We start from the raw sequence: 25198 nt of genomic DNA, 5'->3' as shown, positions 1-25198 counted from the left end.
CTTTCGATCACGGGTTTCCACCCGTCCTTCTCCTCCCAGATCTTCCGGTCTTGATCACTGGGCCACCACCGCTATAGATTGAAATAGGCACAGTAGAGGCACGGTAGCACGTGATTACGGGCAGTTCTGACGTCAGTAGTCACGTGACAGTCTTGCCTGGACACCCCCTCAACAACACGATCGTCATTAAGCACAGACGGAAATATTTGGAAAACTTTACAACCATTGTAAACACGTTGTAAATTATAAATAGGAACAAATCGCACAGATTGAGCTAGATCTAAATTAAGTTCGAAACTCGTCTTATGGGACTCAACGATCTTTGCATACTAAAAAGACTTGGTATTTTTCTCAAAAAATACTGGATCGATGCTGAAATTTGACACAGATAACCTTCTGCAGGAACATGGCTACTTTTTTTACCCGAGCAAAGCCATGGCGGGGCGCTAGTAAAACATATAAACTATATCTGATCTACGAGCGATATATCATCAAGCTTATTTTAGCAATTAACATTTTATACAGTTTATTAACATGAATTTATAAAATAATTGTACACTAGCTACCCGCCCCGGCATCCCGCATCTGACATGATGGCTACTTACTGCCATTCAGTATCAGTAATCGCATACACATTTAAAATGTATGCAATTACTACTACTAGATGAATTTACGACGGTGGATTTTGAAACGTTATTTGAATTGAATGGATTTTATTTATTACAGAAACTCTTTAATGATTTGTATAATTAAGACATAGTAGTCGAAATAAAACTATAGAAATACGAAGAAATCTTTATTTTCTTTCCAAAATTACCTAATTCAACCGTTCGATATGATTCCCTTAATTACAATACACGCAATGAAAAACTGGTTAACTAGTCATATCAACATTTTGGCGAATACAGGACCGGCCCAAAATCCTCGTTTAAACATTTATCTACCAAATTGTCTACAACATTTTGAAGAATAAGTAATAAATTTTACTAGATTCCTTAGTAAAAGTCATAGGAAATTTGAAAATAATGTGGGTAGCTTATCTAGGTTGAAACGCGAGCCTTGGGCAGTTCTTTTTCGCTCATCATTTACGCCATTGTTGAACGCTTGTACTAATCAATATGGCTGACATTGAAAATTACCGCGCACAACACATACGTTCAAATTTGCCTTGGACATAGAACTCAAGCTACACTAGCGCCGGCGGAATCATTCTCATTTTACCCACACAACAATGTAAATGCGCGCGTAATTTCAATTCAGACAAGCTACCTCTCTTATAAAAGATTATACTTCTTTTTACATGTGTTATGGCCCCATATATAATTTCTTCTACTCAATGGATACATCAAATTGGTTTAATTAATAATTTACATTGGTTAAACATAAGTCATTTTTCACAGGAAAATTCGTTGTTTTTTATTCTAAAAGAAAATCACTTTAGTGTTGCAGTGATTGTCGATAGTTGTGTTATCGATAGTTGTTTTGAAATTCTTTAATGAAATCGATTTATGAATTGACACTTTAATAGTTGTAAGTTAATATATAAAATTACATACAGAATTTCGGGATCTGGATCATATCCATCATCAAGAATATTAAAATATAATAGTCTATTTCATTCATAAAATATAGAAAAGGGGATGTTTTCATTTTAAAAAAGTCATTGCAACTAGTAATGGTGTCAATTAGTGTAACTCATTTTAAAACCATGTATCGATATTATACCATGACAACACTCAACGACTTCACGAAATAAATACTAAAAAAATCAGTCGTTTTTGACATTGGAACATTGTACACAACATAACCATGCATTTTAAATACAATTATAAGTAGAATTATGTACATCTAATAATATGTTATACATAGAGGTCAAAGTGTCGTTGAAAAAGTATAATTAGTAGGTATGTAAAACTATATTTTGCGTACATCTGACGATATTTTTAAATGAGCCCCTGTTTCCTAACCCTCATGTGCTTAAAATATATAAATCTCGTTTGCCATGTATTAAGATGGTCAGGTCAAGATGTACCCAAAACTTATCACAACAAATCACGACGTCACACATAACTTAAACGTACTTAACACTAACTACCTAACAACGGTTATACATTTCACTAAAACGAGTGTAACTTTATGTCACTTATCAAATTAATCCTAAACAGAACTATTTTATACAGTCTTAAATTTCTTTAGATGTTAAAAATTTCGCTATTGTAATTCAAAATTGAAAAGTTCGAAATTTACTTGTTTCATAAATTATTATCGTGTATATTACAAAATAACTGACCATAAGAGTTAATCTAAATATTTCCCTATGCCACGTTGTAAGAAATCTAAAAAATATACTTGGTACTAAAGAAATGTTCTTTTGAAATTGATCTAACCAAATATTAATATGGCAGTGTCTTAAAAGTAAAACATAATTCTTTATTAATAATAAGCGTATTTTTCTCAACTATTAGTTGAGAATCACTAACGAAATAGAAACAACGAAACTCGCTTAAATCAATATTGTGTAGAAGTACACAGGTAAAATAAAATTAATAAATAGTCCCTTAAAAGTAATAAATTTGACAAAATTCACAAAACCTTGAATTGAAATATCAAACATTCTGAAACAAGGAGCACCGTCGAAAGTCGAAAGTTGGAAAAAAGAATCGTTTTTTCATTAACCAACACAACATACGGAAGTGTAAAAATAAAAACAATTATATTTTTGATTACGCGAATGAAACATATTAAGAAATCAGACTTGAAAAGGACACCCGCGATTTGGAAGAATTTATATCTGCCTTGTGTTAAATAAGAAACGTTTAAAATATATATAGGACATTCGAAATACATTGTAAAATACGTACAAAATTGGTATTGTTTCAATAATTTGTGACATTCAAAATTGATACTTAACACTAAGTAACAAGAGTTGAAATATGTAAAACACATACTAGACTACGAATGTACCTACCGGGTGTGCTATACAAGAATCAAGCTCCCTGCTTTGTCCTTACAAACACTATTCTTAACACATCAATCAATATACAATTAAACTTTACACATTTACATAATTAGGTCAGTGTTGCCAACACTCCTCCGAAAAAACATCCGTTTTTATATCCGTGTTCCGTGTCAATATCAGTACTTTTGTGGCCAAAACATTGTGTGTATCTTTCTCAAACCTTTATAGGTTTGAAATGAAATAAATTATCATTTGAATCGAAATGGGACTTTAATTTTCTTTTAAATTTTGTTTATAGATTTCATCAGTTCAGATTTGAGAAAACGGACTCAATAGGGAATATTTCACAAAGTATGGTGCAATGGCTACATCAACGCTTGCGATATTAATATACTTGTGCACCATGGTAATTGGTCACAAGTCATATGCCATGATTTGGAAGACTTGTTAATGTCAAGGTGTTAAGTGCTGCACTCTAGCGCTATAACTTTGCAACAATATTCCCCATTAAGAAAATTACGATGTTATTCTTTTCATATACTGTCCGTGTTACTACTAATATTTAAGTATATTATGTGTCGAAAAATGGTACAGTAAAAACGACTTTATTCCAATAACAATAGAATTACTATTAAGCTATTGTTCACTTCACTCGGTGGTACATATGACGTCACAGATAGTTTCGTGAGACAAACGACACAGAAGTCACGACCATAGAACCACGTAAGACTAGTCAGTACTCCCAAGATTTTTTTGATCCAAACTACATATATTCCTATCCCTTTCATAGGTCACAGTTCCTTGCGCGCTGAATGGTATAACTATACGGTTAGTACACGTTATACGCATGTATATATCTTGCAATGCATGAGAAAGAGAGGTCAGGCTACCGACAAACGAGATAGCAATACCTTGCATCAAAAACTTTCATTATATATAGGAGAAATATTAGATCTAATTGCTCGAATGGTGGGTACTCCAAACGCCTAATATACACTCTGTCTATAAGAAGTAGAAAACAGATTTTTCAAGTACATTTTTTTAACATTGTAACACCAAATCGAATGGTCAAAAGTGGATGATGAACACAGTGTTGCCAGCCAAGAGGACATGGTCCTCATTTATTTCCTAATATTTATAAACAAACTGTTGATAATGCTGGTTTATTTGGAGACCAAGCTCTGTATGTTATCATCATGTTATGTCACTGTCACTGTCTCTAAATTGGCGTCCATTTTCACTAGCGCCCCCCAGCGGAGCAATGGCGGACGTAGGCTCGATTAGACGGGGTTATAACTTCCACTTATTGAATATCACAATCGACGAACCACGTATCCACTAGGCAAATTTAAAGCGCAATATATTATGTCTCAATCATTCCCATTGACTCAAGTGAATAATGCTTCTCACTTGTACTGAGTGAGAAACAGTCCACCTCAGACTGTCTCAGTTTCCTCAATATTAACAACTAAAGTCTGTATGTATGAGAAAGAGCGATATATCGATCTTGCTATCTCTGTTTGGTCTAATAGCTGACTATTAGAAATGACGTTGTGTAACAACGCAGTAATTTTATGAAATTGTTTTTAATTATTTATTATTAACTCTACGTGTCCAATAACTTCACAATCAATTCACGTTCAATTCGTGACAATCAACTTTTCCTCTAACACGAGTGAGAAACACGATTAGTTCACTCAGGTCAATGAAAACGAGTGAGAAACCATAACACGTCGCGCGTCAATGTTGCCATTAGAAGAAGCGCGTTAACGTTTAGACGAAATTACATCGATTTATGATAAGTGAGGTTATATCCCCGCATGGCCGTATGCTAGAGCCTCGTGGCGCGGCGGTCGTGGGTGATTCGCTGTCATTCTTGCGGACAGCTCTGCACGAACGACGCGGGGAACAGCCCTGTGCGGCCGGTGCGCTGTAAAGTACCTTTGTACCAGCCGTCGCCGCGCTTCTTGGACACTATCACGATGTCGTCCACTTTAAGCTCGAGTTCGTACTCTGAGTTTGGGGGGTACGCGACTATGCAGCGGAATCTGACAGGAAATAAATATAGTTGAAGTATTCATATATTAGACCTGTAAGCCTTTACAGGTCTTACAGCCTTTACATTTTTCACGTGATATTCTAAATTAAATAATATTTATCAAAGCAAATTACTACAATTTCGACGACCACTGTTGAGAAGAAAGGCCGAAAGATACTCATTTATATGTTGATGACAAAGACAACAAAGTCAACAAGTTCATGTCGACATTCGCATGAATTTCTCACATCTGCAATTAAGCAAAACCACAGGATTTATTTTTCAAGTGGACTCTGGGCTTTTGAGGAGTCACAACGTTGAATGATACGGAGAACAGCCTCACATGAGAGAGAGATACAAGTACGGAGAACAGCCTCACATGAGAGAGAGATACAAGTATTTTGATAAGATTACCTTTCTTTGACAGGCTGTGAGTGATGTCTGTCCCGTTTCGCGGACGAGACGTCCAGTGACTGCGACTTGCGGTGTTGCGACTGCCACGGCCCTTCCGGTGCGCTACTGGAAATAAAATTGTATGTGAGGTGTGTCTGTACATAGGAGATGTTAAATAAAACCAATTATGGACGGGTTATGGGGCTAATAGAAGGCAAAACAATTTTATTCTAATATTTGTCTGTCTGTATGTTTATTCGCACATCACATAAAAACTATTGGATGGAATTTCATGCGGTTTTCACAGTTTTTAGCGGATGATTTAACTTAATACCTGGTATAGGTTTCATTGCGATGCGTTGCTTAGAACCCAAGATCTATATCTTGGGTTCTAAGCAACGTATCGCACAATAATAAGTTATTAGCGGATGCACGAAATAAACAATAAATTGCTGTATTATAACAAAACATGACCTTTTGAACGTGGCCTTCGAGTTTATCAACTCATGGCTCTGTCCACCCCGTAGAAGATGAAGACGTGACCTTTTAAATATTGTATTTTCAAGCATATATGGTAGAGTATAAGATATCAATTAAGTTAACGTTACATCGTTACATTGATGTAAATAAATATTTATTTACGCATTTATGTACGTTAACGTGGGAGGTGCGTGAAACAAGCAACAAACAAAAGCAAATAAATGATAAAAACAAAAAGCGACTACCCCGTTTACCCGATTACATATACAGATCAATTTTACTTGACCGCATCGCAATCTTTTAAATAGCTCTATATGCATGTTTACGGGATAAATTCGGGATAAATATACCACAAGTTTGCCAATGTCACTTTTATTTTAGAATTTTATCGGCGCATGCGCGATTAGCAATCTACAGGTTACAATATTTGACCCGGATCAATATGGGAAACTCTCAAGTCAATTAGTAAAGTCCGGTGTGGACGTCGCTACTGTTGAATAAAATTATTCAAAAGTAGCGACGCCGACATCGGATCAGATAAATATGTTGTCGGTTATCCCATCAGACATGCATGTGGGCCTGGGGAAGTGTAAGCCTTTTTATAGCTTCTTTGATCCTTCTGATACGATTCGTGTTAAAGATTTGAGTGATTCGAGTGAGATGGGTCGCCGTTTTCGCTGCGACAATATAAGCCACGTGTAAATCCTCAACACTGGTGTAGCTCAGTGTGAAGTAGGGTATGTCGTGAATACGTACATTTTATATCGACGAGTCACACCGCACCATGCTGCTTACGTCGCTAAGCTCGATCAGCGGATTAGAATGTTATCTTGCTTTTGGACCGCGAGTCATTCGGCACGATCGAACCTTGCATATTTCGGTCGAGTACTGAGCACCTGGACTAATGGGCAACATACCTGCGACTAATGCAGCGTGTGGTTCCCACCCTGGAATACGACCACTCCATTCCTTGAATTTCGTATGGAATCTTCTTATTGAGTGTGTAAACGGCTAACTGGTGTTAGATTTTGTTCAAGTCGCCTAAAGGCGTCTGACATTTTTACGACTGCCGCCATCTAGTGGCAGTAGACACCTTTCTGTACGTTTCCTCACGATGTTGTGTCCTCAGGTGGGATAAACTTTGACAGCTAAAAGGCAACAACAGTATTCCCAAAGAGTTGACGTCCGGCCGGCGGCCGGTCTTAAAACACAGCTGACGCTCCTTATTTTTTTTGGCTTCATGGCACCACAGCAAGCTGCAAGAAGTGAGTGGGCTCACCGTGTCTGTCCGTGGTCGTGTAAGACCAGCGCCGGGCGCTGCTTGTGTCGGATGCGTTCGGTCTGCGGCAGCGCGCGCAGCAGCTGCGACGGGCACGAGCCAGACCTGCGCGAGATGGGTCGCCGACATGTCAACATATTTACGTTGCTATAAAGGTTCTCTGATATTTTGAGAAGAGATAGAGCGTAATATAAGGTAGATTAATTTTCTTTTAAACAAGATAAATCTTTATATATTATAAAAAGAAGTTCTCCTGTCGCGTCTGTATGTATTACCGCGATAAGTTTAAAAGCTACAGAACGGGTTATTGTACGGTTTCACCAATAGATAGCGTGGTTCCTGATGAAGCTTTAGGTGTATATAATTTGTTATGGTTTTACCCGAGCGAAGTCGGGACGAGCCGTTAGTTAGTTATATTAGGCATATTAATCCCTCGTCCGATAATTGGAAACAATGTACCAGTTCTCGCTGAATTCAATAAATGACAACAATTTTATATATTTATCTTTATATTATAGTTATCTTCAATTATGTTGAACACAATAATGAGATTTAAAAAAATTAAGTATCGAACGGAAAATGAACTAACGCCCCTGTCTATCCGAGACAGTGTTCCTAACCACTGAACTATCGAGACCGTGCCATTTGGGGTCGAATTAATTCATCTCTTTACCGTTGATGTTGACCGACGATAATGTTTTCTTTTCTACCGTAAATTAGCAATGAAGGAACTTTCATTTGAACAATCGCGCGAAAATAAACCGAGCAAATTGTACTAAAATTAAAAACATATGTACTTGCAAAAACATAAGAAACCTATTGGGGTACTACTGTAAGTACTACCAAAAGAAAAAAACAAAGGAACCATTGTAAATACTGTTGACTTGCCGACAGATGGGTTTAGTACACAAACAGGTGAGCACACACAGGGGAATGTGATGAGTGTGGTATTAACCCAATTTAGTGCTGTCTCAGGTATTTTTTATAGATACAAAAAGTGAACTTTATGTATGAAATTAATTTAATTTATCGACTTTATGATTTTTGACACCAAAATCTGTGACGTCACAATACATTACTAAAAATTTTGCTTTTTTTTTACATTAGAAAAAAAGTATATTTGTCAAAAACAAAATTTCATATGAAGCTTGTATGACAGTAACGTATTCTGGTATTTATACCTGAAACAACACTTCCAACATACAAAAGTTGAACACAAAACACATGCGCACAAACGTAAAATGCAGTATGCTTGTTAGTTTTTAACTTAATTTTTTTTTATGTTAAATTTAGTAAATACGATGAATTATTTAACTGGAAAATATTTTTTACTAAAACTCGAATAATAATAATAACAATGAACTGAATGTATAATAATGTATCCTTACAGTTTTATTTCATATTTATAAATATATTTAGTTTTATGTTTTATCTCATACAAAGCGGCAGATTGTATGTAAAACCAGCCACATGATGAGGGACAAAAGATATTAACGTTCTGTCCCGTTTCTTCTCCATTATTTTCAAAACAAACATATGAAGTCTATAGCTTTATCTGTCTATCGTAGACATAGAAATCTATAGAGCCCCCATTTCCCTCATATAAGCTGTATTAGAAACTAGTTTAACACCCGTATCTTTAGCTTAACACCCGTGTCTTCGCCCGCTTTAATTTTCCGCGATGAATGGTACCCTATGTCCTTCTCCATACTTCAAACTACAAGTATGCAAGATTGGTGGAATAGATAGACCGTAAAGGGTTAAGAAACAAATTTACTTTCGCATTTATAATATTAGTTAAGAAACATGAGAAGAAACGAGACTCATCAGGATTGTGCCGAGAAGTTGTATAGAAATCTGTCATGATGTTAGACTAGGCCGCGTGCACCCACCTGACATGTACCGGATGCGAGGGCCCGGGCGCGTCCTCGAACACGGGGTTGTCGACGCTGTAGGCGGCGGGCGGCGGGGACTTGCACTTCTTCATCGCGGCCAGCTTCTTCATCAGGCTGACACCGGTCGAGATCGACGACTTCTCCGCTTTCGATTTCTCTTTCGACTGAGGGGAATCGTTACAAAATATAATTTCTTTATCTATAGATGATATGCTAAGATTATTGACGTCGAAAATTTACTAAGTTTAATTTAAAGAAAAATTGTGGACTTCACTTGATGTCAATTAACAAAAAATTACAGTGCGTACACGTGTTAAGACTGCGCCTAAACGCACACTTGCACCACCTTCACATTTTCATAAATTTCTTAGCGAATACTAAAAATATACCACAAAAGTTTATGCTACACTAAATAATAGTGGTTAAATAGTGTAAAAATATAGCATTTAAATAGTGGTAATAATAATAATTTTAATATTTAGGAAGCAATCACACAGGATCATACCCCATAGGTCCGTCGTACGTAGAAAATACAATTTTTCTATAGGTTTTGACACTGACGTGCGTTGACGTACATCGAAACTAAAGGAGACGTCAAAATAAAGGACTGAGCAATGGGACGTCGATCTAATAAATATCCTAAGTTTACCTTTTCAGATCTGGGTGTGGTCTGTTGCAGTTGATTCATCGGCGTGAGAGAATTCCACGAGAAAGGTAATGGTTGACCTGAAAATGTCAATGAAATGTCTTAATATCTATTCCCGATATTATTTGCAGTAATTGGTTTCAGGTTCTAGTGTTAAGTTGTGAATAAAGAAATATAATGTATTTGGGAAAACATTATCAGTGTAACGTGGACCTTACGAATAATCCTCGTCTCTAGCGTTCGCGTTAGCGCTAGCGTCTCGCGGTCGTCGCTAGCGTTGTGCGTTAGGGTGTGAAAAATATAATAATTGTGTTTTGGATTTTAAATATGTTGTAAAAATATAATTTTAAATATGTTGTATGAAATACATGTGAATTTGCAAAGTTATATAAATATTAAACTTAATAATGGCGCCCAACGTGGAGAACGTTAATATTCGGAATACTCTTTTTGGGTGTAGGCCGCCTCCAAACTGTCCTTTATACTGAGCTTTTTCTAGTCAGTTATAGTCGGCCGTGGCTTTAACACAGTCACAGTAAAAAAAAATTAAATTTGGTACACGGCATAGGGTAACTTTTATCCCGAAATTCCCATGGGAGCGGACCTCGGGGCGCAGCTAGTGTGTTACCTTGTTCGGCGGATATCAACGCCCTGGGAGGGGCGTCGGGCGCCGGCAGGGCGCCGGCGGCCGCGGCGGGCGGCGTCGCCGGCGCTGAAGGCTTCACTGACGATGTCGTCACCGCCGTCTGAAACATTTCTTTACTTTACTGCTGACAAATAGTAGCATTCCCGTAGTAGCTATTCCGTAACACAAATTACGAACTTATCTTGGAGTTAACTCCATTTGTGTGATTTGTCCCTATATATTTATTTATCCCTCTCCATTGATTCCTTTGCCTTGCAGTGGGAGACCACAGACTACAAAAACAATATTTTACTAGCTGCAATCGGCGGTATTGCTCGCGTAGTTGTTTATGCACCATCTACTTTATAATTTACTATAAAAAATGTATTCTATTTTTGTTGAGATGAAGTTTATGTTTTTATGAAATAAAATATTGTAAGTATTGTCGTGGTGGACCTGCGGAGACACTGACCTTGCAGTGGCGGACGTAGTTCCCGGGGAAGACGCCGCAGCGCTGCGAGCGCGCGCCGCAGCCCTTGTACCAGCCGTCGCGGCAGCGCTCCGTCACAGTGTATATCACTACGCAGGCACACAATACACCGCTACTGGTTCATCATATTCATATTATCATTTTATTTGCAATAGATAAACTCGAAACCACCCGATTTTGTTGTAATTTGGATACAGAGATAGACGAAACCTTCAGGAGTAACATGAGGACCACTTTTTTATTATTCTACCCGAACGAAGCCGGGACGAGACGCTAGTCTATCAAAATAATAAAACTGAAAGTGGGCTATGTCTATACTTTAGGAGATATTAAAAAAAATATATTATGGTGGTCGTCCCGAAATGCCAGTAGTTTGTAGCTTGTGAGAAATTAAAGTGAAAAAATGTCTGTGAAGGTCTAATTTCTGAATAAATGATTTGAATTAGTACAAGAGAAGAGATAGAAACCAAAACATTTTTTCTAGAATCTTTGTCTGTCTATAGGTTTGTTCATGAACAAACCTACGCTCTAGTTGATACCATATTGTTGCCTGACATCTGTTTTTAACTTATAACCTGAAATTAAATTATGTATTACTAGCTCCCGAGGCTTCGCTCCCGACCCTATATGTTCTTCCAAGTTATATTCTACCCGTGTACCAAATTTCATAACAATCTGACCAGTAGTCTTTGCGTGAAAAAGTAATAAACATACACACATACATCCTCACAAGCTTTCGCATTTATAATATTAATTCATACTTACATCCTTTCTTGAGCTCCAATTCGTCCGGTTTCTGAGGCTTGTAGGGATATAAAGCTATGTAAGCAGCCGGTAACGGTCGCTCGTTGCTTCTCGAGCGCCGGCGACGTCTTTCTGGAGTCTGATCTAATAGCGATGTGGCCACGATCTCCGCTGAGTGTCTGAAACGAAAGGGATATTAATTATAAAGAGTCTCTTTATAATGAGTACAAATGGATAAATAAATATATTAGGACAAATCACACAGATTGAGTTAGCCCCAAAGTAAGTTCGACACTTGTGTTGTGGGATACTAACGATACTATATAACAAATACCTATATAGATAAACATCCAAGACCCGGGCCAATCAGAAAAAGATCATTTTCCATCGTGACCCGACCGGGGCTCGAACCCGAGACCTTTGGATTCAGAGGCAAGCACTTTACCACTGCGCCACCGAGGTCGTCATATTTACATTTTTATACAAACTAAATTTTTTGCTATTGCAATACCAAAATCTTGACCAAGATTGGTTGACAAACGCGGTGTTGCCAGTCGAGAGAACTTCTAATTTTTTAATATTGAAATTAAATTCTACTCTTTATCAGTGTTCGATCCGAAATGCTAGTTTTTAAGCTTTGATAAATATTATTTTATTTAGGATGTGACGTGAAAAAAAACTTTAGACTGTAATCTTAATTTCCTCACATTCGTCAAACATATGATTCAGAATTTGAATCAGTGCTTAAGTTTTTTATGAATAAAAGATTTATTCTAGTAACCAATATATTAAAAATAAAAACCTGTTTTGTGAACTTCGGTCTCCTTGCAAATGCGTGGCCGGTGTTAGACTATGCCTCTTTTCTCTATGGTGTTCTCTATGCCCTCTCGACGCCATATAGTTCCCGTCTTTGCCGTGAGATGGCGACAGCGCCGCTTGCAGTCCGAGGCCAAACGTCATCAACGAATCTGGACCACTACTTCGCAAGTTCTTAGACGAAGAAGGCCCATTATTGCTTGCAGCCTCCTGTCCTTCAGTTTGCGTTTGTGAGGAAACGCTCGCGACCGATGCATTCAACTTCGGACTCTCCGCCGGCGGCAGACTGACATTCAAAGAAGTGTTGGTCGCTGTCGAACTCTCATTCAAACTCAACACTCCCATTGAAGTGTTCAGTGAAGATTCCTGTTCGTTGGTTTCTTCCTCCTTGTTCTGAGTGGCGACGACCGTTTGGTTCCTCTCAGTGTTATTGTCTGGAGAACTCGGGAGACTGGGGTCGTTGCTGCCGCACGTGCTGGTGTCGCAGCTGGAGCTGGGCGTGGTGGCGCAGCTGACGCCGGCAGAGGCCGTGTTCATGCTGGAGCTGGAGTCCGAGGATACGTTGTTCAGAACGGATATCGGGAAATGTTCCGCGCGCACGTTTTGATATGTCGTATCCACTTGTATAAGAGAGTCGTATTTTGCTGATCTTAACCTTTCGTGGTTTTCTGGGATTCTTGAAACGCTTTGTAAGCCCATATTTGTTTGGTTTTTGATATGTTGGGACATGTTGCTGAAATGGATTAGGTCTAAAGAGTGTTTGGTGGGTTCCACGATGTTTCGTGGGACCGCGGTGGTGGTGACTAGCCCGCCGTGGGATATGGCCGTGGGTTGTGGGACCACTTGGGGCTGGTGGTAATTCGGATGAGATTGGCTCATGGTTGCCGATTGGTAGCTCCCTTGTACGGTTGTTGGGGTCGACATAGACATTTGCTGGTAGCGATGCGAATGCTGCAATGGAATGAAAATTATTTAGTTATAAAGGTATAACTAAATATAAAGATATTGAAAATGTGACACCGTTGTTTAAGTTAACTGATTTAAATAGAAATAACTAAAAAATATATTTTATACTTCACAATTTTAAACAATTTTATATTTAATCAAAGCTTTTATTTTCTTTTGCAAAAGCTTCTTTAGAAAAATTAAGTAGCAATTAGTCACCGTTTAGATACATGATTTTTTCTCTGTTTGTACTAGGGTTTTAGAACATTCCCTCCTTGAAAGAAGATCGGTCAAAGAGTGAAAAGGCAACGACAAATAAATACACTTTCGCATTTACATTAGGTTTAGTTAGGCAGGTTTGACTTAACTACTTTAGAAATAAGCAGTACCTTTGTACTCAAGGTTTTTTTTTACACTAAAAAGTTGTGTACATAAAATGATAAATATAAAAAAATGTCAGGATTAATATTTAAGAATAGATATTGAAATATATAAGTGGTAACCTGCGCGTGATGCCTGTGGTCGAGCGCGCGGGGCTCCGGCACCGGCGGCGCCGGCCGGCTCAGCGCGCTGCAATCGCGACACACCAACTTACGTGGGATATACTCACGTGGGATAAAAATCTTATGCCACATTTCTGTGTTTTTCAAGGGCAGTTTATCTATTTGATAACGCTATCGAATTGTACTGTCGGGAGCCGGAGAGAGGAGTGAAATGACCGAGTTGCGATAATATACTGGTTTATTATATGAATCTTAGAATAATATATGCTTAACATGAGGAATAACGATACATATAATAATATATACTTTAGGAATTATTTACATTAGGAATAATATATGCGAGGTTTGTTAATACACTACAAATAAACTGCCGTTAAAAAACACAAAAAACGAGTATTAGACATTTTTTTAATAGCCTGTTTGAGTGTCCCACTGCTGGGCAAAGGCCTCACTTTCTGCTTCCATAGATCTCTATTGGATGCAATATGATGCCAACCCCGCAGAATATCGTATGAAGCGATCCAGGCACACATAACCTAAGCAGCTGATAGGCAATTATAGCATTCCCAGTGAGGGTTGACGTCAGATAGACGACCTGTTGTAAAAACAGTAGAATTTGCAAAATTTTAAGGTAATTTTACGCTGACGAAACCCGAGGAAAGACATTTGGTGCGTAAGCAGAGAAAATTACATACTAAAATAAAATATTATTAAAATGTCTTATGTATTGAAATGAATTTGTTATATTATTTATATTTAATTTAAAACAAAATTAAGTTAAAATCATGTCACATATGATTTTAACTTAATTTTGAAAATAATGAAATGAAAAAATTATTCTGGAATCGAGAGTAGGAATTGAAGCCACGCCCCAGTCTTACAAAAAACGGATTAAATTTTCATTGAAACTTATAATTTCGATCACCGGGTTAAGTATTCGTACCTAAATCAAGTAATATTTAAAAAAGAATCAAACTTGTAGTCTCTCTCAGTCCTTCACCTGCGCTTTGGAAGTCCTTATTTTTCTAGGGATAGTCTTTAGATAGTCTTCGCAGAAGTGGTCTTTCCGAAATGCTAGTAGTTTGTAGCTTTGGTAAACATCATTTAATTTAGAATATGACGTGAAAAAGTGCATGTTAAGGCCTAATTTCTGAATAAATGATTTGATTTCGATTTTGACTTACTACAACACATTTAGTTTTAAGTAAATTTGACGTCAATAAGCTCATAGGATACCATCCTAAGGTGAATAAAGTATTTTGCATTTGGATTCAAGTTGATTTGCAAAAAGACAGATCGAATAGGACAGTATTGAGTCACCTGTTGATGAGGAGACGGGCGGGCTGGTTGAGCTCCACGAAGGCGATGGGGAATATCCCCACTCGCTGCTCCAGCCGGCCCTCGGCCCAGTTCTCGTCCACGCGCCGGTGGACCGTTATTATTGCGCCTTAAATTTAACCACACTTCTTCAAATCAATCATATTATATTTAGGAATCTGCGATACAATTCTATGTTCATTGGATACGAGCTTGGTATTTTATTGTGAGATTTAGAGTGTTGTCTATTTGTGTATTTACAAAAAAAAACATGTATTTTTATGGTTGTCGTCCTTTCATATACGAGTTAAGAGATTTTATTTGAATTCTTACATAGTAGAAAACCAAATGATCAGCCGCGTCTGTCTGTCTGTTCGCGATAAACACAAAAACTACTGCACGAATTTTCATGCTGTTTTCACCAATAGATAGTGAGATTCCATAGGAAGGTTTAGATGTATAATCTATTGTTTTTACCCGAGCGAAGTCGGGTCTACTTCAGTTGCGATTGTGTGTGCAGTCAGAATATTATTAGAGACATTAGATCTAATTAACTATAATAATATTCTAGACTAGATGTTGCCCGAGGCTTCACTCCCGTGAGAATTTTGAGATAAAATGTAGTTGTCTTCGGTAGTTTCGTAGATTACCCGCCCCAACCATACAAACTCACAATCTCTTTATAATAATAGTATAGTTATAGAAGTTCATAACTTTATCCACAGAGACTGTCCTGTCATAGACTTTGAACTTTCATTACTATGTGGACTGTCTTGTAAATAATAATACATAGAAGTGTTACATTGTAGTGAGTGTAAAGACCTTTATCAAACGCCAGACATCCTTCTTCATCAGGCGCGGACATTCGGAAGTCGTACAGCGCTTTGCATAACGCGGTAGGAGATGGAAGCGGCACCACAACCTGAAATTATTATTTTAAATTGAATAACAATTCCAAATTTCATAAATTTTATTATCAACTAGCTGTTGCATGCAGCTCCGCTTGTCCGCGGTTACCCATGTGTGACGTCAAGACAATTACTATCCATATACATATACTTACGTAGATAAAAATATATTGTTCTCCTGTAACATATGTTATACAAAAAAAATTATAAACTTAAAACTAAGCATGATGTACTAATTAACTAATCTTAAACCTAAGCATGTATAAGTATTTGATATATTATTAGAAAAAAAATGTAAGAAACAACAATGGTAAGCCCTTCTGGCATGATAGGGACCAACACTGTTCAAATAAGTTTCTTTCGGCAATTCTTCTCAGCAGTGGTCGTTCCTAAATACCAGTAGTTTGTAGCATGTGAAAAATAACTATTTAATATAAAAATTGACGTGAAAAAGTGCCTGTGAAGGTCTAATTTCTGAATAAAATATTTGAATGTGTGCTTAATAGCACAAAAGCAGAAACCCAGCTTGAACACAAAGTTGCCCCGAGGAATTACCGCTGATTTACTGCTACCTCCGTGAGAAGACGTAACAACCACATCTATTCCTAATTGCATCAAAACAGCCCAGGGACTTAATCTGTACGTCCTTGTTTGTGGTGAATTGCGAAAACACTACATTTCCGTGAGCCATTCACCAATGAACTGAGTGAACCATGAGGTAAGGTAATTTTTTTTGGGAGCGAAGCAGAAGCTCCAAAGTAACGGGTTAGAAGCTAATGTTTTAGTGTTTTTTAAACTTTCTCGCTTTGAATACATAACTGGATAAATTATATTAACGGTACTTAGCACGAATCTTACAATCTTACGACTACAAGGTCGTTTAAACGTCAGCATTAAATAAACATACGGACGGACAGACAGACACACATGACGAATCTATAAGAGTCCCGTTAATATAATTTATGTAGCTAATGTTTTATTACATTTCCAAGGTACCTGGACATAGGTGATAGGGAACATTCCAGTCCTGCCGGAACACTCCCCCTGGTACCAGAACGGATCCAATTTCTTTTGCAACAACACCGTCTCTCCTTTCTTAAAAGACAAGTCCCTGTAAAAATAAGAGTCTTTTGAAAAATGCTTTCAAAAAGTATCAATTTTACATAGTATAAACATTATAAAACAATGATCGTCGTCCGCGCATGTCGTACAACTTGATACCTTCGGGTATACGTTGTCTAAATAACAGTGAAAACTGCATCAAAATCCTTTGTCTGACTTTTATACTTTTATATTATTTAGGGATGAAAGTGATAATGATTAAAAGAATAAACAAAACCACATGAAAATTTAAACAAAATCATGTACCGAAATACATCTATAGGCAATAATGTAGCTTTGAAATTCTATGAATAAATAACATTAGCTTTTGCTGGAACGTATATATCGTATCGAAAACGTTAAAAAATATAATTAAAATTGTATGGAAAATCAATATAATCCTTTCTACGTTTTCTATATAAATTTTGTCGATGGCGACACGAAAACTTGCGCAACTACACAGAACAAGTAATTGGACACCACCGTGTGGGTAATCGCAAACATTCTTGGCCTTTCAGCCCACATCCCGGTGACTAAGAGAAGCAATTGAATGTAAGAATAAGGGTTTAACAAAACTGTACTTATTCACAGTAGAAGCATGTTTAAATGGACTACTTCACGGTATTTGGTCAGCTTGATTTGATCCTTTAACATATTTAATATACGTGAAGTAATTTTCTATAAGAGTATATGGATGCTACTACCAAACAGGCTTATGTATTTTGGCATAACATCTGGCTGTCTTTGTGCCTGCTCAAAGTATGTAGTGCCTAGTAAATATGTATCGGTGAATATCACCGATACATATTTACTAGGCGCAAAGGCATCACCAAAAAAAAATCGACCCATAGATCTAGTGGGGCTAGCACGAGATTCTGCGAGAACGTAGCTTGCATCTTTGAAAAACATTATTTAATTTAGGATATGACGTGAAACTGTGAATGAATGTGTAATTTCTGAATGATTTGTCAATCGCCATCGAAAACATAAAAAAAAATTGTGGGTGCACTTCACACCAAATCTAATGGCGAGACAGCTAACTAAATATGCCAACGATATTGCTTGTTAAATATTAAATATTGGTTGGTTTGAAAATGTCCCATTAGTGATAAGTCCGCCTTTGCGATCATTTTACAGTTTCCTAATCTAGACCTTATTCAATGCAATTCAAAGATTCATTTAATTTTATTCAGTGGACCAAGATCTAATGCCGGCTATACGAATACAATATCTCGAAACAATTCGCCGATCTATGGCGAATTCGGTACAGATTGCTGGTTTTTCATTGCGTTAAATAAAAGTTTTCATACAAGCTACGTAATGTCCCCAAAACACTTATTATATGCATTCTGTAAATGGTGCAATAAAGAGTTGATATATCAATCTAGCTAACTCACCCTGGTTCCTTGGAGTTGTAGTCGTATAACGCGCGGCCGTATGGCGGTAACTGCTTGCCGTCAGCACGCGCCTGCGCGGTTGGCGTCTGTAAACATTATAAAATTTGCATGAAATAATAGATTTTGAGATTTACACAAATAAAATCTATTTAAAAAGCACCTCAAGTCTTTATTAACTGATAAATGTTATTATACTTTAAATGATTTCTTTAATGATAGACTCGGATGGAATTTAGGGCTAGTATAAGTACATTATAATTCTTTTTTGTTTTGGATTTGTAGTAGATAGCATGCTCCTCTTTATTTATTTATATTTGCATACCTATATTCGGTAAAACGTGTAGGTCTAATTCATTTTGACTATTTGTACTCATGTTTTTGGCAAATAAATGTTTTCTTTCTTTCTAAAGTATCAATCCCTTATGATGCTAGACATAGACCAAGGCCACGTTTAGTCAAGCTTATTGATTGAATAGGTGGGTAAAATGGTCCCTGAATGGGAGGATCGATTACCCGTCTGATGCTTGCGCTGGAAATCCTATTAATATTATAAATGCAAAAGTTTGTGAGGATGTTTGTATGTATAAATAAATAAATATATTAGGACAAATCACACAGATTGAGCTAGCCCCAAAGTAAGTTTGAGACTTGTGTTATGGGATATTAACTCAACGATACTATATTTTGTAATAAATACATATATAGATAAACATCCAAGACCCGGGCCAATCAGAAAAAGATCATTTTCCATCATGACCCGACCGGGGATCGAACCCGAGACCTCTCGGTTCAATGGCAAGAATCTTACCACTGCGCCACCGAGGTCGTCAAAGTATGTATGTTTGTATTTATAATTGTTAAAATCTACTGGAGCAAATACTTTTGTGCAAAATCTACTGGAACGATCGTTATGAAATTTGTTACAAGAGTAGAATATTATACAACCAGGAATAATACATAGGGTACTTTTTATCCCGAAATTCCCACGGAGCGAGGCCCCGGGGCGCAACTTGTAATTAATAAGCTATTAATGTAAATGAAAATAAAAAATACGGATTAGTTGCACACCGTGGGTTCTGAACTTGGAACAGCTCCCCGTGTGACGCAACAATCACCTGAAAAGTATACTGACCATGAGATGCGGCCTCTGCGAGCGCTGGCCAGCGGCGGTCTTCCTGGGCGCAGAGTTGTTCATGCCCTCGAGGATCCTCATTAGCAGCACGTTGGGAGGCAGCTCCTCCAGCTTCACCTCCACCAGGATCCTGCACTCCGGACATCGCAGCTCCTTGTGCGACTCAACTATCACCTGGAATTAATATTTACAAGTTATTTTTTTATATAAGACTAACTAATAACTAGAGTACGGATATTCTAGTGCATATTTTCCTAAACTTCGACGTAGTAATAACATAGAAAAGTATTTTATATTTTAGAGGTGGTATTATCTTCTCTATGTTACTGCTACGTCGAAGTTTAGATAAATTAGCACTACAATATCCGATCTTTGCTAATAACATATTTTAATACAACTTTATTCGTGAAAGTTTATAACAAAGTCCGGCTATATCATTAGTTCGGTCCCGTGTCATTGTCACATACAGATGTAAAGAAAATGAGGTAAACTGATTGTAAACTAATTTATTTAGAATGGTCAAGAATGGTTGACAACCGCTCAGTGTTGCCAGCCAACAGAAGACGGCGCCCTCATTTAATTTTCATGACTTTCTTGACGGACTTCACATGTTCATACTCAATATTAAACGTGAAGTTAACTTGCTAAGATTTGTTTAAGACACGGTGACAGATGGAACTACATAAAATATTGTATTCACTAGGAAAGTACTTGAATACTTTACACGTTTTCACGATAATGTACTCATATTTGTAATAATGATTGCATCGGCGCTTCCCGATCTTGTTGTATCAAAATCAGAATTACGTTCGGATACCGCTGACATAGTCATACACAAAAATGTTTTACTCTTGTTATATAGCTCAAACGATCATAAGAGTGGTCCCAATAAAACTTGTGTAAAAGTGTAGGCAGCCAAACAAACAACGAGTACTTGAACAAAAGATCTCCATAACCCATTTAGCAGCAGGTGGGCACAAAAACCCAAATTTAGATGTGGGATTTTGTGCCTACCTGCTGCTAAATCCAAACCTAACCTGTATGTATGTACCTGTCGTAGACGAAACAATCGCAGGTCTGTAGACTTGTAAAAAAATGGGTCAGCAGCACAGCAGTGGTGTGTGAATTTGCATAATGCATTTTGGAATGTAAATATTGAGAAATATTTATCTTCCTCATCCCGATTGCGTTCGGGAACGTGCGGAACGTATCGCCTCGTACGACATCCACGGGAGAACTATACTCAAATATTTTTACAAATGTTTCATCAAAATTATCGTAAGTCAACGTCAAATCGTCAAAATTACATATCACGATACTATGCATCGCTTGTTTAGCTGATATGAATTAATTTTATTGATAAACTTATATTTGAAGTAATTTATATCCTTAATGATTTGATAGGGCTTAGGGCATTCCCACGCATAGTTATTTCACAAAATGACTAATGTTTAATGATGATCCTAACAATGATTCAATTTTTATTTTTAAAATGAAACAATGACTAAGCGAGCCTACGTTAATACACAATGCTTTTAATTAAAGGCAATTTTTATAGTGCATTAATTGAGCGTTTGTGTGAACTCAATTTATTAATACGATAAGAAAAAATACATACATATATGTATACTAGCGTGCCGTTCCGGCTTCGCTTGGGTAAAAGCATTATAAATCATACACCTAAACCTTCCTTAGGAATCGTTTATCTGTTGGTGAAAACCGTATAAAAATCCGTCCGATAGTTTTTGAGTTTATCGCGTCCGTACAGACACGCGATAGGAGAACTTCATTTTATAATATATAACGCGACAAATACGTCCTCTATAGATCAAAGTTTCGACTTTTCATTAAAAGTGTACTTTCAAATAATAAGCCGCTAAAAAAAGTAGTTTCTTCTGGGAGAAGAACAAAGTGTGTCCCGTTTCACCGGGACCGGGTCAATGTTCCATTAACGGAGAGAGCCTCTAAATATAAACATTGAATTAATTAGCAAAGACTAAGCGGTATCACCAGAAGTAAAGCTTAAAGCGCTGAGTCAGCACTAAAAGCGATTCCGTGTCAAGCCGGCTTCAACTGTCTCAAGCGCTGACTCAGCTTTATCTCAGTTCGAGATTGATGTCTTCAAGTTGGAATCACTAATAATGTAAATCAGAACTCCTCGCTGCACAATAAAATGTAGTGAAACGATTTTTGAGAGATTTCTCGCGGAAATCGCGGGATTAGGGTTGCCATAGGGCCGGGAAATCCGGGATTGTTCCGGAATTTTACCTCTTGTACCGTGTTCAGTAACTTCACTTTGCTGTCCGGGAATTGACAAATAGGTACTAGCTTTTGGGAAGCGATAGTTTTTTTTTTTTTTAACTAAATGATAAAAGAAATGACGCGTAAAATAATGTAAGACAATTATTAGTAATCTTCCAATCTTCCAGTATCTCTAGAAGTATATCTAGACTACATAACTTATCGTATCTCGATCATTGGTTTCGGCTCAAGGTAATAGATACGGCAGATTTACGTAGTCTTTTTAAGGTTACGATATCTCTGCAGAATTATGGAAATATATATCAACCTTGACTTCATTTTGCACATAGGAAATAATTACATTAACAATCTTTAACTCTTACAACGTAGAATTTATAGAAACAGAGGGTACTGGATCAAAATCATGAAGCTACATCGATGCTGGCCAAGAGATGATAATAATATTTTTACTGTCGCAACCTTCAAGAGTTAAAAGAAAGTTCCGGAATATTGCGTCCCGTGTCCAGTAATTTCACTTCACTAGCTTGTGTTCACTTTTGTGAAAACCTCGTTTAATTTTTAATCATTAGTCAAACCAAGCCAAATATAAACGATGTAATTACATCTATGTCGAACTGTTTAAGAGAAAGTAAAAAATAATATTCATTTGCAACGGTTCTAGGCAGTTTAAACTCTGATCGATCGGACACCAAAACTGACTTCGTTCGTGGCCCCAGGCATCCAGGAAATGATAAGCTTGGATCCGGCAAGCCTAGTAATATATAGTTTATTTATCTATGCAACATCCCCTCGAATAGTGCACCAAAATAAACAGGGTGCAAGCTAAGGTCGGGCTATTTCAAGCATAATAGCAGGTCAGCTGAACGTGACATGACATGTCACAAACGAGAAAAGATCACAAATAAAAAGAGAAAGAAAATATTTGAACTAGCATTAGTTCTTTGTATTTTCTACGTACTTGATTAATCATTATGGCGATCCTATTGATCTTACTTTTCAATCATTATACACTGTTGAAAGTTTATGAGAATGTTTGGATGGATGTTTTTTAGCCGTTCACTGATATTTATCATTCTAGCATTATGTTATGAAAGCGAACATACAGACAAGAACTATAGTATTAGTATATATAGATACTTTTTTCGCTTTAACACTATAGTATTAGTATATATAGATACTTTTTTCGCTTTAACATGATATAAGTTTTTTATAGAGATCACAACTCTGCATGAAACAGCGATAGAGAAGTCTCTCTTATCTTTATCATAAAGTTAATATTTTTATAACTGCACTTTATTCAGTAGAAACGGATTACGAAATTATGAAATTCATTCAACCAAAACAAAGGTTTCCAAAAGAATTGTAAGTCAAAATTGATAACAGTTTTAGTTCTCCGATACAAAATGGCCGATCAGCTGATCGGACTTAATATGGAACGTCGATATGAGTTCTTCGTTCTAGGTTTCCTTTTGTCAGCGGTATATTGAGTACTATATTCTGCCCGCGGCTTGGCCCGCGTTAATTATTCGGGATGTAAGGTACCCTATTCTTCATACTTCAAACTACATGTATGCAAAATTTCAAGAAGATTGGTGGAGTACATAGAGCGTGAAGAGGTAACAAACAAACTTACTTTCGCATTTATAACATTAGTTGGGATAGTTAGGATATTGTAAAAAAATTAGCACAAACAAGCTGCAGACGACCGTGTAAGTAGCACACTAACTTCGACTCCAACGCTTAAAATAAGTCGCGCAGTAAGTGGGACAATCAGTAATCAATACCACGTTAGAACGTCACACTACTTGGCTACATTTGTATTTGTGACATTCCACGGGCAAGGGTACCTACCTTGTGGACTGTTTTTTTTTATTGTTCGTGTTTGTATTTTTGATCTAATTAGTTTTTGAGTGAAAATAAATAAAAAATCGGTACCTACAAGGTAGCTTGTAGCTTTGTTAGTATTTTTTAAATGTAGCTCTCAGGTCCTACAGCTGGGCAAAAGCCTCCTTGTTTCCAACCACAGTTACTTAGTATTATAAATGCGAAAGTCTGTCTGTCACGATTTTAAGGCTAAACCGCTGCGCCGATTTTGATTAAATTTGGAACAGATACGATTAATAATCCTAATAAACATAGGCCTCCCGTGTTCGGAACTGTGGGCTAAAAAAAAACTAGTTTTATTTAACTTAGGTTTCTGTGGCGGCGACAGAATTATGTATCTGACATAATCTCTATACGTTTAGATTCCGAATGGCGTGCGCTCAGCTGGGGGCACTGGGTTATTGAACTGTCTCCAACAGGGAACAGGCACCTGTCGTCTCTCTTGTAGTTTCATAATCTTATCTCATGGCAAGGTCAATTTGCCTCACAACCTCGTCTCTCATGGGAGCGTTCTTCCGGTTTCTTCCGCAGCCATTGAGCGTCGGAGCCCAGGGTCCTACTTTTTCGTCTCCACTTCATCATCGGCATTCCTAGTTGTCAGACAAATTTGCCTCACAGTTATAGCTGAAGTTTATCTGCTGGGAGAAAGTTAACCATCAGGTTAACTTTCTCCCAGCAGATAAACTCCAGCTAAGCTAGTACGACCATCTCTTGAGTAAACCGGCAAGTTACGTAGGAAACAAAGTCGTTCATGACGTTCTAGCCAGGTCTGGCAGTCAGTAGGGCGAATTCAAAAATGACTTGCTTGACGTTGAAGTAAATAAGAGCACCCTGGGCTCCGACGCTAAGAAACCGGAAAAACGCTAAACTTAGAGAGGGTTACCTTTCCCTCATCATCCAATACTGCCAAGGTGAGTGGTCCTACTCTAGGACGGGAACCGTACACGCCTCAATGGTGGTTTAAATAACTTTGAATTGTTTTGTTTAATCGGGGCCTATTTCATAATGTGTCTTCCGGACATTCTTCTATTTACAACGCAGAATCGCCATGCGAATCGATGGTAATTGTATATATTTCAAAGTAATTTTGTATGAATTGGGCACAGAATTGAATTGAGCTTATTAGGGAGTAGTTTGTAGCTTTTTTAGAAAAATAAAAGTATTTTTTGTAATAGAATACAATTGATGCGATAAAACGTCTGTAAAAGGATTAATTTCTGAATATTGATAGGTTGTGGTGACCACGTACCATCAGGTGGGGCCGCATGCCAATTGGCCTGTTTGTTAGTATAAAAAATGCTTCGACTCTGATTTTAATTGTGATTGAAATCGAGCGAGTTTAAATTTATTTTCTTAAGTTATTAAAAAAAATACTTAATACCCA

At 37.2% G+C, this 25198-nt stretch overlaps 1 protein-coding gene across 4 annotated transcripts in view; it reads right to left on the bottom strand.

Annotated features, from left to right (window-relative positions):
• Positions 1-783: 783 nt before the first annotated feature.
• The window catches only part of POSH (Plenty of SH3s), a 36791-nt gene continuing 12376 nt past the window's right edge, over positions 784-25198 (bottom strand). The window contains exons 3-17 of one of the 4 annotated variants that reach the window (XM_053760360.1): positions 19669-19842; positions 18537-18622; positions 17035-17149; positions 15953-16052; positions 15134-15260; positions 13814-13880; positions 12352-13316; positions 11571-11728; positions 10788-10894; positions 10319-10436; positions 9694-9770; positions 9042-9208; positions 7150-7254; positions 5412-5516; positions 784-5007 (exon numbers count right to left, since the gene is read on the bottom strand). In XM_053760360.1, coding sequence (XP_053616335.1) covers positions 4830-5007; positions 5412-5516; positions 7150-7254; positions 9042-9208; positions 9694-9770; positions 10319-10436; positions 10788-10894; positions 11571-11728; positions 12352-13316; positions 13814-13880; positions 15134-15260; positions 15953-16052; positions 17035-17149; positions 18537-18622; positions 19669-19842 — 2649 coding nt within the window. In that variant the 3' untranslated portion in view covers positions 784-4829. The remainder of the gene's footprint in view (positions 5008-5411; positions 5517-7149; positions 7255-9041; positions 9209-9693; positions 9771-10318; positions 10437-10787; positions 10895-11570; positions 11729-12351; positions 13317-13813; positions 13881-15133; positions 15261-15952; positions 16053-17034; positions 17150-18536; positions 18623-19668; positions 19843-25198) is intronic. The other 3 variants (XM_053760362.1, XM_053760363.1, XM_053760364.1) reach the window with 3 other exon arrangements.

The sequence above is a fragment of the Plodia interpunctella genome, chromosome 20 (genome assembly GCF_027563975.2).
Source record: "Plodia interpunctella isolate USDA-ARS_2022_Savannah chromosome 20, ilPloInte3.2, whole genome shotgun sequence".
NCBI lineage: Eukaryota > Metazoa > Arthropoda > Insecta > Lepidoptera > Pyralidae > Plodia > Plodia interpunctella.
This window is presented reverse-complemented; position numbering and strand designations above follow the sequence as displayed.